Here is a 13,768-nt window from a genome sequence, read left to right as displayed (position 1 = left end):
GACTCACTGCATAAGTAATTGCGCATTGGTTGCTAATAAGGATTTCTTTCAAATTTCAATTTTCAAAAAAGGGAATGATATCCGCACTACCATATTTTGATAGTGGCGCTAATCACTTCGATTTACACTTTCTTTATTGGCTGTTGGGAGATTTTTTGTTTGTAACATCTTGTCAAAAATGTACAGGGTAATGATATTTTCACTCCCCCCCCTTATAATGTGAACAGTATAATGTGAACAGTGGGCAGCTTTAACGCTTTTTGAGTCAAATCACGTTAAAATGGGCGCGAATGCGTACGGCAGGGGGAGTGAAAATATCATTGCCCAAATGTAAAATGAAGATAGTTGTGCCACTATCTAAATATGGTATTGCGGGATATCAGTCCCCTTAAAAAGTTACAAATTTGAATTTTGCATGTTCACTTGTGAGAGAAATTTCACGTACAAGGAAAGGTTTCTCATGGACCGGTGTACGGAGGAGGAGAAAGGGTGATTCAGTGCTTGGAAAAGCGAAAGACTCCATCGGATTGCAAGTGTTGAAGGTTTTTGTGCGCCTGACTATAGTTTATGCATGCTCATGTTAAGAGTTTTGATAATTCGTTCGAGAAGTTTTTTGTGCATATGAGTAGGATTCTTTGAATTCATGCAATAAAGTTTTAAAAGGATCTCTATTGATCGTGAAGCGCAAATTGAGAGGCTTGCATATGTATGTACACCCGCTGAGAGTTTGCAATCATGAAAATGCGTAAGGGCTTTGATGAGCCCAAACAGAAGGTCATTGCTCGTATGTATTTATGTATGTAATTGCGAAATCTCAAATTTGTAGCCTCTATATATGTGACTGAGATATTGTACTCAATAAGGCAAATACTCTACTATATCTTCTCTTGTACAACCAAATCTTTTTAATGTTGCGATCTCTTTTATATGGTTGTTTTATTGTAATACGGGTGTATGTTACAATTTGTTGTGTGAGATCACACTCCATTGGCGGCCACCCAAGCATGAAAATGATTAACCCAATAGAGAATCATTTTTCGGATTGTTTGGGTGGTGTGAGGAAGTTAGAAATAGATGGCCTGGCTTAGAATTCTCTTCGGTTAATAGTGATGGAATTCCAAGTGCTAGGTTGCGCATTTTGACTTGTCTCATGGTAAGAGTCCACTGTGTGTTGTGGTTCAGCTCAACATGAAGGGTCGTGATGGCATGGCAGGTGCCTTAACAAGTTCGTATGAGGAAACTGTGGGTGATCTTGTAAAAATCCTGTAAATTAGTATATGCCAGACAAATTAGCGTGTTGAATGTAAATCAAAGTCCGATTGTGAATAATAGGTGTTAAGAGTCGTGGGCTTTTAAAAATCTACATCTATGACATTGAACCCTAAATATCATGGTGACATGGTGTTTACTTTGGATACCTGATTGTATTAATATACATTGGCAGGACAAAAGCTTAATGAGTGATGGAACAGATCGATACAGTTCTAAACTACATTAATGGACTACATATTATTAAAGGACATGCATATTAAATTCACATAAGAAGGATGCTTATGAACAGTGGGAGTGGCCTTCGATACAGTTCTAAACTACATTAATGGACTATATATTATTAAAGGACATGCATATTAAATTCACATAAGAAGGATGCTTATGAACAGTGGGAGTGGCCTAACTGTATTAGTCAAAGAACTCCATTTTAGCATCAATCTAAGATACTTGTGCTTGCTCGGAATGTAGAGGAGGTTATGGATATAGCCGATGAACTTTTCATATGATCGTTCACGACACTCATTGATACCCTAAAGTGAGTTGACCAAAGCGAACTTTGTGGGCATATTAAGGAGTCTTAGGGTGTAGACCCTTGGTAATGCTCACTTTGCTGTTTTCAAGTCTTTCATGGCAACTTAATATAGAAAGGACAAAAGGGTCATTTCGAATACAACATAAAAAGTCCACAGATATGGTGAACCATTAGATTCGATTGGTATAGATTAAGACTTAATATTTAGTGTCGATTTTGTGTTGCATTGATGACCCATGAAGTATTGACACCTTAAGTCTGTGATTGATGGAAAGATAAGATAGGACCGTATCGTCAAATATTACAAGTCTTTCTAAGCAAGTGCTTTTAAAACAAACTGATGGATAGATTCAAATCATACTACCCATGTTGAGTTTCATGTGAGGATTCTTACGAGTATAGTTTAAATAGAGGAAAACTAGATAATTACAATAGGGAATGGGAATAGTATATAAGTAGTCATTTTCACGACAATTCATATATACTTGGACCGGTTTCTTCTTATGATTAGACTCGAATTACCTTGTATGAGAATAAGACCGTTGGTAATGTTAGAAATAAACAAATCTAATGGATAAAAGCTAGTACAATCAGTGGCTCGAACATTTGATTATATATCTGATTGATGGATTGGTTGAAATGGAAGTTCTAAATTCATTTGATTTTACTGATTTCAATATTTGTATATTTGTATAGAGTATATTAAAGGGAAACATACAAAGATTAAGGGCCTAAGTATGCTACCAAGAGTATTCGTCTACTATAGGTAATTTATGCCGAGATCTGTAGACCATTTTTAACTCTGACGGTTGGTGTGAGATATTATTGGTCTCTAACCCTTATAGTTGAATTTATCAGTTAATTATCTCTTTAAATGAAGGTCAAAACCTTGAGGCTTATAAAGGTAAACAATATTGGACTAACAATCCTAAACAGGGTTGGGGGCCACCAACTCGTCAAGCAGGAGAGACAGTACCGGTTGCAGGGAAATTCCTCCTAGAAGGCTTGGGGGTTGGTGGGATTTATCACTGCCATGTTCCTATTAATCATCCTGACCTTATATGTGATCCGACAGCAGCACAGTTTGTACGATGCTCCTCTTAATCACATAATTTCTCATAAAAACATGGGAGATGATTTTTTCACCCCCTGTAGGATGGATACACCCCCATTTTAACGTGATTTGACGTCAACTAGTGTCAAAGTCTGCCCACAATTCACGTAAGATGGGGTGTACCATCCTTGGGGCTAAAAAATCATCTTCCTAAAACACATTTGTTAATGCAAATTCCGTAATTATGTACCTAACCTCAGTTATTCAGGTAATTAGCCACTGCTCCAAAGTAAAACCTGAAGCCGGAAGGTTGTGGCTCTTCGGCGTAAAGTCATGGGTTTGCTTCCCAGTGACGAGCATTCGAATCCCACCTTGCTTACCCGATGCGTGTGGTTTCCGGGTGATGTGCACATCCGTAGAGAAATAGTCCTAACCCCGAAGGGGGTGGGGACACCCTGGGGACACCCTTCGTTACTGCGCACGTCCGAAGGGAAATAGTCCTGCCTCCGAAGGGAGTGGGACACCCTTCGTTACCCCAAAAAAAAATAAAAAATAAAAACAACCTGAAGCCAAACTCTAGACGAGTCTCCGAAAAGGAAGAGACTGCACCCATGTTATTTTTCCAGCTCATCCATACGTGGCAGTGCCTGATTAGGCAAGTCTACTTTTTCTCTGGGTCACGTATATTCATCCCCTTTTATTCGTTGGGCCACCCTCTTAGTGTCAAAAAAGAGTATCCATAAACACCCAAAAGAGGGTGGTTCAGAGAAGAAGAGGAGCCCCGAATACCGAGGGTTTCATCTCTCTCTCTCTCTCTGATCTCTCTTTTCTCTCATAACCTTCCCTCTCCCTCGCCAAGCCCAGATCATCTCAGAAATGGTAAAAATTTCCCTTTTTTTCGTTTTCTTGCTTCATTCTACATCGCTAGGGTTTATTTTCTTTTGATTTTATTGTTTCGAAGGATTTTGATCCGATTATTGCACTTTCCGTAGGTTAATCTGACTGCACAGATCTGAATTCTTTTTAACTCGATCCTCGAGCTTCAATTCTGGATTCTGTTCATCTGGTTGTCTGTTTTTCTTTTTTACTGAAATCTATGTACTGATTTTCCTTTGTGTTCTTGTTGCTGATGGAAATTTATCGGCTGACGTGGTAGATCTTCTGTTTGAAGCTGTGGATTTTGTCGATTTTCAGTTTTGATTGGATTTTTTAGGTTATACTGGAAATTCTTACACATAGTCTGTTCTTATAATTCACTGTTCGGTTTTTATTTTGGCTTTTGTTGGATACTTGGATCGATCTGTTTACTATATCAAGTGTTCTGTGCAATTTCTCAAACGATCCGTGCAATCGAGTTTAGTTATTGCTGAATGCTTAGGTTTTGTTATTTCTTTTACTTGGATCTGGTTTACTGAAGCTCCAGGATTATCGAAGCCAATTAGATTTATTGCACATGTCTCCACATGGACATTGTTAGTTCCACTATATTTGGTTATTGTTTAGGTATTTTGCGATCTATAAGGTGTTGTTGATACCTCTTGCTGGTATTTTCTTTATCTGGTGTGCCTCTATCTTTGCCTAGTCCTGGTTACTTACAATTTTTATCAGTTCTAGTCTATTGTATGGCTTCTGCAATAGCTTTATGTATCATTTCCATCAGATCATCAAAATCTGCAACTGCATGACTTTTACTAGTGCCCTGTTTGGATTGCAATAAAAACATTTGTGATGAAAAAAATAAAATTTCTTGTGAATTTTTTTTCTTTCCATGATTTAGAAGGAAATGACATGATAATGGTTAATTTTGAGGGATATTATCATAAATTGAATGTCACTTTAAGAAGAAATTTAATGTTATCTTTCTTTGTGTATAAAACAATAGTAACTTTTAGGGCACGTTTGGCTACTAGGAATTTTTTTTCCTGGAATATTAGCTTACCCAATGGTGAGGGGGGCTTGGTGAGGGATATATACGATAGGGACTGATCCAGGAGAGGGTGAGAGAAGCCTGAAAAACCAGGAAATAAAAGTCTCTGCCCAAAATATGATTGACTTTTTCCTGATTTTTTAGCCACTTCTCACCCTCTACTCGTTTGTGCCCTCTCAAGTCTCTGCTTCTCCCACCCGCATTACCCGCTCTCACCACATGGAGAAACTAATTTATCATCAAAAATTTTTCATAGTTGCCAGATATGGCCTTAGATGTAACTTTTAGAAATTTTTCCCTTTGTAAACTTGTCTAGACAATTCTTGCAATCCAAACAGGGCCTAAGTTTATCCGATTTTACAGGCCAATGCAGCGTCAGGAATGGCAGTCAATGATGACTGCAAGCTCAAATTCTTGGAACTGAAGGCTAAGAGAACTTACCGTTTCATTACCTACAAGATAGATGAGAAGCTCAAACAGGTCATCGTAGAAAAGCTTGGGGAGCCCGCACAGAGCTATGATGACTTTGCTGCAAGCCTTCCTGAGAACGAGTGTCGTTATGCCATCTACGACTTTGATTTTGTAACAGAAGAGAATTGCCAAAAAAGCAAGATTTTCTTCATTGCCTGGTAACATTTCTTTTTAATAACATGTAAATAATTCATAATGTTCTGCCCTTGAATTATTGTTCTTTACTGTTTCTTTGTGAAGGTCTCCTGATATAGCTAGGGTGAGAAGCAAGATGCTTTATGCAAGTTCCAAGGATAGATTCAAGAGGGAACTGGATGGAATTCAGGTGGAGTTGCAAGCAACAGATCCAACCGAGATGAGTCTGGATGTTATTGTAAGCCGTGTCAATTGAGTATGTAACAAAGGCCCTGCAATGGAGATTTCCTCTATACAATCTGTTTGCTTTAGTGAAGTGTCTGTAGTTTCGTGAGACTTTGAATTTTACTAGATATGATATTTGTGTGTTGGTTGTGTTTACAATACAGTTCTTCTGATGATATGAAACAACACTTGTTATTTTGTGCATTATCATTTGCTTTGTTATTTGTGGAACCAATGCGACAAGTGGGTCTCCTTGTAGAACTGTGATGTCTATAAGCTATGTAACAGTTGTGGGGGTATTCGACACCTGTAGCTTATTTCTATAGCTTAAAATGGATTTATTTGAATTCAAGCTTAAAATCGATGTTTAATCATTTTTTTTTTCTTGTCTGGATTTGGATTGCAGAAGTGTGAACTTTTGTCTTGTCTTGATTTGGATTGCGGAAGAGTGGGCTTTTGATGCCTTTCTTGTACTGCTTTTGCATTGCTAACTGATCTCCTTATCTTCGACGCTATTCATTCTCTGATGCTATTCATTGCTATTCAGCCTGAAATTTAATTTAGGTTATATATTACTGCAAGAATACTTTCTCAGGGGTACTTTCTTGTGCTGCTTTTGCGTTGCTAACCGATCCCTTTCTTCTTCTTTTTTTTTTAATAATTTTTAATGCTGTTATGTAGTACGGTGCTTAGGGCCATTTCTTGAAGGGTGTATTTGGATTCTTTTTTGTCCTATTAAGGAGACCTGGACCTTTGTAGCTCTTTGAATTTATTATTTCACCATCTATCATGTACACTGGAAAGCAAATTTAGAGGTTTGCTCTTTAGTAGAAGAAAGGATAGGGAAGGGAGTATTGGTCTTAGGCCAAAATTTTCATATTTTCCATCTTTTGATGTATTAACCTACTGGGCATGCATCTTTACTTGATTTTATCTATTAACTTATTTTGTTAATGCTTGAACGGAAACTATTTTGTAATGAAGTCAAACATGAGCATATGAATTTTCCAAGTTAATGATATGAGTCCTAGCATTTGACCATCTTTATTATGCTTGGGAGGGCTTTTTTTACCCCAATCCATTAACAGAAATGTGAGGTTTTGGTGCAAACCGAGGGTTCACAGATTTTCTTTCTATCAACTTTGGAGCACAAAATAGGTTCTAGTTCATTAAAATAGCATCGCACATTCCCATAGCAGAAATAAACTGCTAGTAATTATCAAAACAGTTAGATTATCATAGCAGTCAAAGATTTTGAAATATTTTCATCAATAGAAACTAATTAATCCAAGAGAGTTCCACGATAAGTCATAACTAGAGAAATCAGTTAAGTCATCAATAAAATCTGATCCACAAATCATTTCTCAAAATAAAACTACTTAACTATGGCTCAAAGAAAGATAGAAGGCATAATAGGGTAATGGTGAGGTTTACGTGTAGGTTATAAGGCTAGGGGTGGGTAATGAAGATAGGACTGATTGAGGCAAACAAATAATTTAAGTTGGTGGAAGAGGCTCAAAGGGACAATGAGGGTAACCTCTATTGTCAAAAAATAGGAAAGATCCATACCTGAGTCGTGCATGGGTCAGCCTTGGTTGTCCAGAGAGATGGTATATGAGGAAGAAGAAGATGGTATGAAAGAGGAAGAAAGAAAGGAGAAAGTAGAGAAAGATGGGAAAATAAAGAGGAGGAAATAGAAGGGCTGCGATATGCGGCTACTGGGGAGAAAAGAAGATGAAAGGCTATTGTAACATCAACTAGAATGAAAGGGGAAGAAAGAGGAAAACCATAGTTTCAAAACTCACCCGTGTCATCGTTGACTTTCCTTTGTCGACTCCCTTTTACCTTAGCCGTGTTCTTGCCCATGTCCATGTTATGCCGTACATAGTCAATCGAAACTACTTTGACTCTCCTGAGTCATGACCGTGTCAATCGAGTACTCGACCGCGTCAACCGAGTACTTGATCACACCACACTCAGTCAACTAGGATTTGCTTTGCTTGCATTTTGGCCCGCATCTGCATTTTGAAACATTGAGGAAAACAGTTGCTGCCATGCAGGAGAGAGAGAGAGAGAGAGAGAGAGAGAGAGAGAGAGAGAGAGAGAGAGAGAGAGAGGGTGGGTGTTTCCTTTTTTATTTCCACAACAACTAGGGTTATGAGGGGCTTTATAAGGAGGGGTGGTAGGTAAACGGTGGGTCCAAGAGGTTGGCCAATGGTATAAAAGAGAAAGAAATTGATAGGGTTAAGTGACATAAGTGCTGGGCCATAGAACTGGCCAATAAGATTTTTTTTTTTAAAATGGAGAACTGGCCAATAAGTTATAAGGAATGAAATCCAACTAGTATGGCCTACAAGATGTCCAAAGGGATGACAATACGATGGGTGAATGGTAAAATCAAGATAGGGGTTATGGGCGACAAGGGTTGGGTTTATCCGGGTAAGGTAAGGGTGTAAAAATTGTTGGAACGGTTCAAGGATAGGAAAATTACCGCTGAAAATGAAAGTGAATGTGTTTTGTACTCGGGAGTGACATGCCACAGGTTTCTAGCCTTGATCATCCGCTGTAGGATATGTCCGAGAGAGGAAAGAGAGTAAGCTGGGGAGAGGGAAAGAAGGGTTGATCTCAATCAAGACAAGATGGATGAAAGAATGATCAAGGTTAAGAAAGATTAAGACTAGTCAGAGAATGGAAAAGCAAGATCCAGAGAAGATCAAAATAGAGAAAAGATCAAGAAAGCATAAGAGCATCACATTCTAGGAAAGAACAAGATCACGAAGAGGGAGGAAGAAGATCAAGGGGATGGAAGATAAAAGGGAAAAAGGGGGACCGACTATAAATCCAACCGGGAAGGGTGAAAAGGAAAATGGAGAAATGAATCTAGGGAGTAAGAAAGAAGAAAAGGGGAATGGTTTATAAGCTCAGCTGGCAAGCGTGAAGTGGAAAGGAGAGATATGCATATTGGATGTATGAATGGCGATAGAGGAGAGGAGTAATAGAGGAGAGGAGGTGGAAGGGAGGGAAGAGAAGGAAGAAAACCGTTGGGAGAGAGAAAGACAGTTGCTGCTCCTTAGGTGGTGGCTGCGAAGGGGAAAGAAGTCACACGTCCAAAACTCCTCTAGAGCTTCCTCATATTAGGTCTCCATTGCTCTTGGTATTGTTCACCTTCTTGTTCGGACCGTAGAGTGTGGATCCCCGACAGCAAGGGTCCTTTTGTATTCATTCATTCTTTCACAGGTTGATCGGGGAGGAGAGGTCATTATCCCGCTATTCAAGGATTTGGAAATTGGTGGGCCTCCCCGTGTGCTGGCCTTTGCATGGACGGTGGTGGCAAAGAGAATCAATAATTGTGACTGCTTAGAAAAAGAAAGTTTTCATCAAGTTGGTGCATTCTGTTCAAGCAGGAGGAAGAATCTTTGGATCATCTTTTGGTTCATTGTTCATTTTCTTTTAGGCTATGGTGGGCTATGATTAAGAGCTTTGGAATGTCTTGGTCTATTATCCTTAACTAGGGTGTGGGACGCATCAGTAAAACAGGACACATTCTTTGGGGATTTGGTAACAAATGCATTGATTAGGAATAAATGAAACGAAAGGAGCATGAGCACTTTCGAGGAAAGGAAGAGGCGTTTGGGAAGAATACTATCAGACATCAAAATTGACTTCGTTCTATTGGGAAAGAATGACAGGAGCTTCTCCTACTATAGCATGATGACATCCTTAGAAATTGGGCAGGAGACCTTTTGGGGTTGAGGTGGTTTATTGAAGCAATGATTGTTTCTTTAATCATTGAGTGCGACTCGTCAAATGTTATTGCGTGGGCATCGAGCAAACCAACCGGCACGCCGAAATTAGCCGGTGTTATAGTAGAAATCAAGGACCTATTTGATTTTGGTTGTTTATATGATGCTTGGATATCTCATTCTATTTGATTGCACTGTATGGAAGACTTCCATTTTTTAATAAAATCTTTTACCTTTCAAGAAAAAAAAATGAAAGTGGAGGAGAAGAGTTTGGGTGAATGTAGTAAAACCCCATGCATGATGCAAAACCCCACACACGTTGCACATAATAAAATGTTTACAAGGCGAAATAAAAGTGACAAGTATGCCCTTAATAAATACAGGAAAAGTCAAAAGAAGGTAATCACATAAACTACCTTAAGTGAAGTGGCAACTTTTTGACTTGGGTTCTCTGCCTCTGGCAAGTTGGGTTGCTGTCCATTTTTTCAGGATGCTCTTGTAATTTGAAGTGGTGGTAGAAGCTTGAAAAGGGGGATTGGTATTTTGCATGCTCTCTTTAGTCAAGATTCTATGTTTAGGGTGGATGTCTTTAAATATAACAGTGGCTAAAGTAGGGGCTGGAATGTTCTTGGGTTGCTATGAAATCTGTGCTGTGATCCATCTTTTTTGAAATATAGATTTGTATGGACTCACATCTATGTTGTAGTGGAAAATAACCCCTCTACCTGAACCAACAGAGAGGGAAGTTGAAAGGATTCGTTTTCTGTGAGTCTTTGAAAGTTTTTGGCCATGAGAAAAAAGGGTTAGAGTGAAATGGACGTTTAATTATACCATTAAAAAAAAAGAAGGATTTTGATGATGCTTGGTAGTCTTGATTTGCAGATTTTAGCTGAGTAAGCCTCCATCTCTTACGCAGTGCAATGGGTTTTCTGTAAGTAATCTCCAGACCCAACTCTCTATGTACACCGAATGGGAGTGTAAAGAAATTAGATTTACAAAATAGCCATGTTTTAACTTGCTTGACTGGAACTGCAAGGGACAGTCCTCTATATTCTATTGCATGTATGCTTCTCCTGACCCCCCTATCTCCAATTGGCCAATTTTACATTTTTTTTCCTTGTAGTTGAGAAAACAAAGATTAAATTTTTGTGATGCCATCAAATAGAAGGTCTGGAAGCTGCATTAGTCTTTTGCAAGCTCTCTTTAGCCAAGAACATTTGAACAGAAGGTGATTCTTGGAATATAAGTAGAATAGCTGAAGTGAGGAAAGTATGGTCTTTGCATCTCATTATGCATTTTCTGGAATAATATGTCTTCGTAAAATATGAATACTATGCATACACATTGCCAGCCGTGAAAGTTTTTTCCATGGAATAATTGTTTATCAACTTGTGGGAGAGGAGCATGAATGAGGAGAGGGCGAGAACTGAGAAGTGGCTTAGAAATAGGGTAAAAGAGAGAAATTATATGGTGAGTGGGCGGACAAACTCATACTCAAAACAAAAAAAAAACATACTCACTCATGCTCATCATCCCATCCTTGATATTTGATCCAGCAGCTTCTCATCTCTTTGAGAAGCTGTGGTTGATCAAATATGAAGGGTGATCCTTCCATTGTACCACCTTTACGTTTTTTATGCCATTCATCATATAATTTCTAGGAAAAGAAAAATCCCTATTAAAAAATAGAGTTTGAATAGAGTTTTATTTTGGGAAGTGATATATCCGCCCCTTTGGATTACTTGGGGCACCCGGCAGCAGTGTACGTGGCAATCAGCCCCATTGAATCCATCTGACATGAAGCACATCAGCCCCTCTGCAGTCATTGATACACTGCTGCTGGGTGTCCAGAGTGATCGAAAGGGGCCGATATATCACTTCCCTTATATGTTTCCTTATTTCTTTAGTCACTTCACATCTTCTTCTCACTCATGTCCTCTCAATTCTCTCCCTCATTCTGACTCCCTAGCTCTCTCTCAACACTTGGTAAGCTAATATTCCTTGAAAAGAACTTTTGCAATAGGCAAACATGGTTTTGGATTGCATGAAATTTCTGGAAAAGTTTCGAGAGGAAAAATATTTCGAAACTTTCTTACTATTTTTTTACACACGAAAAAGATATCCTGAACCAACCTATTCACTATTTATCTAGAGGGAACTTCAATTTAGAATGATAACTCCATAATCATTTTATTTCCCTCCAAATTTTAGAGAGAAAATGTTTCATCAGATTTTTTTTTTCTCCTTGCAATCCAAACATGGCCTGAGGCCCTATTTGGATTGCAGCAATTTTCTGGAAAAGTTCAAGAAGGGATAATATTTCTAAATTTTCTTACTTTTTAATACACAAAAATTAACGGTTTGGATATTGGAATAATACGGGCTACAATGAATTTTTAATAAATATGCATGCTAGCGACATATTTTTTTATAAAATAGAGTGTGCCCCTCCTTGACGGTCACTAGTTAGTCACCCGTTTGAAATTTGACCCGGCCCGAACGGGTCACGTCAAAACTGGGCAGGCCGGGTAGACCTGTGGGTGCTTGTAAAAAACCCAAATGATTTAGATTTTATATGGTGTAAGCCCTTATAATCCCTTATTTTTCAGAAAGTACTGTAAAGACCACTTCTTAGGATGATCTAAAACGTCCATGTGATGGAACACAACTTGAATAGATTGTGCCCACAAAATCATTTCCATGGCATGATCCTAGCCCTCCGATCTATAGAGGTTTCCATAAATAATAATATGCAATTCCTCCGTAGATTAGAGGGCTAGGATCATCCTAGGGAAATGATTTTTTGTCACAAACTATTTACGTTATGGCCCATCACACGAATGGATTAGATCATCCTGTTATAGTGTGCGAATAAAAACAATAAAAAAAAAAAAGAAAAAAAACCGGGTGACCAGCAGGTCCACCCAGGTTTACCTACCCCCGTAAAATACCCGTACGGGTTGGGTGAAACCCGGCCCGGCCCACCTGTTTGCCAGGTCTAGCACCAAGCATAGTTGCGACGTTTGCGTTGATGCTTTGGCGTGTGCACTACGCAGCATAGTACCCCTTTTGTAAGAAGTACGACTTAAAATCTTTATATCATCCCAACATAGAATCACACCTCACCGATCCAGCGTACAAAAAATAATCCAATCTTCATTCTCCACGTGTCAAGAGTAAAAATTTGAAACGAAAACTGTCAAAGTCCGCAATCGCTTCAGTACCGTCGATTTCATCTTTAACGAACAGTCCAAAACACGCCACATCATCAATCCGTGCCTATCTCTCCCTCCCAATCAAACCCTTCCCACTCCCTCTATAAATAAAGAAACCGAACCCATCTTTTAACCAAAACTGTCAAAGTCCGCAAAGCAAATCCCTCGATTTATTTTTTCCATGGCGCCCAAGGGAGATAAAAAACCCGCAGAGAAAAAGCCGGCCGCTGAGAAACCGACGGAGGAAAAGAAATCCGCCGTGGCAGAGAAAGCTCCGGCCGAGAAGAAACCCAAGGCTGGAAAGCGGCTTCCTAAAGAAGGAGGTGGAGCGAGTGGAGACAAAAAGAAAAAGCGTACGAAGAAGGGGGTTGAGACCTACAAGATCTATATCTTTAAGGTTCTCAAACAGGTTCATCCTGATATTGGTATCTCTAGCAAGGCCATGGGGATTATGAACAGTTTCATTAATGATATCTTTGAGAAGCTTGCTCAGGAATCTTCTAGGCTTGCTAGGTATAACAAGAAGCCTACAATCACTTCTCGAGAGATCCAGACTTCTGTGAGGCTCGTCCTTCCTGGAGAGCTTGCGAAGCATGCTGTATCTGAAGGCACCAAGGCAGTCACCAAATTCACCAGTTCTTAAGTTTGATGAAAGTTAGGGTTTGGTTACTTTGATATAAGGAGAATTATGTTTTTTTTTTTTTTTTTTTTTTGGGATCTTGTCTTTTTTTTTTTTTAGCTTCTTGTGATGTAAAAATATGAATTCTGACTTGGAAATGAAGATGCTTTTGTTTTCTTTTAATTCTGTTTTTGTTATGCAATATTGTGAGGTTGTGTGGATTTGTGCTTTTTTGTTTCTGTTTGTGCATATATGTGATCTTGCTAGGATTTGCCATTAGAGGGAAGGTGTGGTCTGGTTTATTAATTTCTTAGCTATTTTATTCCTCCTGCTTTTGTTTGTTATCTTTTGTACTGATTGTTGTGAGCTTAAAATTTTCTATCTCTCCATTGAATTTAGGGTCGAATTGGATACAGAGAAATCTCTCATGAAAAAAAAAAAAACAGAGAATAGGATATCTCCATTGTTTGTAATTCTCAAGATTGAGTGTGTCAAGGGCAACCTCTTTGGGTTTCCCTTTAGTTGTTGGCGGCAGCTAGGGTTTTAGGGTTTGAAGTTTGCAATTTGGACAGTTT

At 38.8% G+C, this 13,768-nt stretch overlaps 2 protein-coding genes across 2 annotated transcripts; both read left to right on the top strand.

Annotated features, from left to right (window-relative positions):
• Positions 1-3,575: 3,575 nt before the first annotated feature.
• LOC143848356 (actin-depolymerizing factor 1-like) lies at positions 3,576-5,823 on the top strand. The gene is made up of 3 exons (XM_077357280.1): positions 3,576-3,737; positions 5,149-5,414; positions 5,497-5,823. Exons 1-3 carry the CDS (start codon positions 3,735-3,737, stop codon positions 5,645-5,647), a joined length of 420 nt encoding a protein of 139 aa, XP_077213395.1. The 5' UTR covers positions 3,576-3,734; the 3' UTR covers positions 5,648-5,823.
• A 6,874-nt stretch (positions 5,824-12,697) lies between these two features.
• LOC143848110 (Histone superfamily protein) lies at positions 12,698-13,376 on the top strand. Its single transcript, XM_077356923.1, has one exon. The coding sequence runs from the start codon at positions 12,756-12,758 to the stop codon at positions 13,215-13,217; it is 462 nt and encodes a 153-aa protein (XP_077213038.1). The 5' UTR covers positions 12,698-12,755; the 3' UTR covers positions 13,218-13,376.
• The last annotated feature ends 392 nt before the right edge of the window (positions 13,377-13,768 follow it).

Source organism: Tasmannia lanceolata, unplaced genomic scaffold, assembly GCF_043159265.1.
Source record: "Tasmannia lanceolata isolate RefF3 unplaced genomic scaffold, GAP_Taslan_0.1 ptg000016l, whole genome shotgun sequence".
NCBI classification, from domain to species: domain Eukaryota; kingdom Viridiplantae; phylum Streptophyta; class Magnoliopsida; order Canellales; family Winteraceae; genus Tasmannia; species Tasmannia lanceolata.
This window is presented reverse-complemented; position numbering and strand designations above follow the sequence as displayed.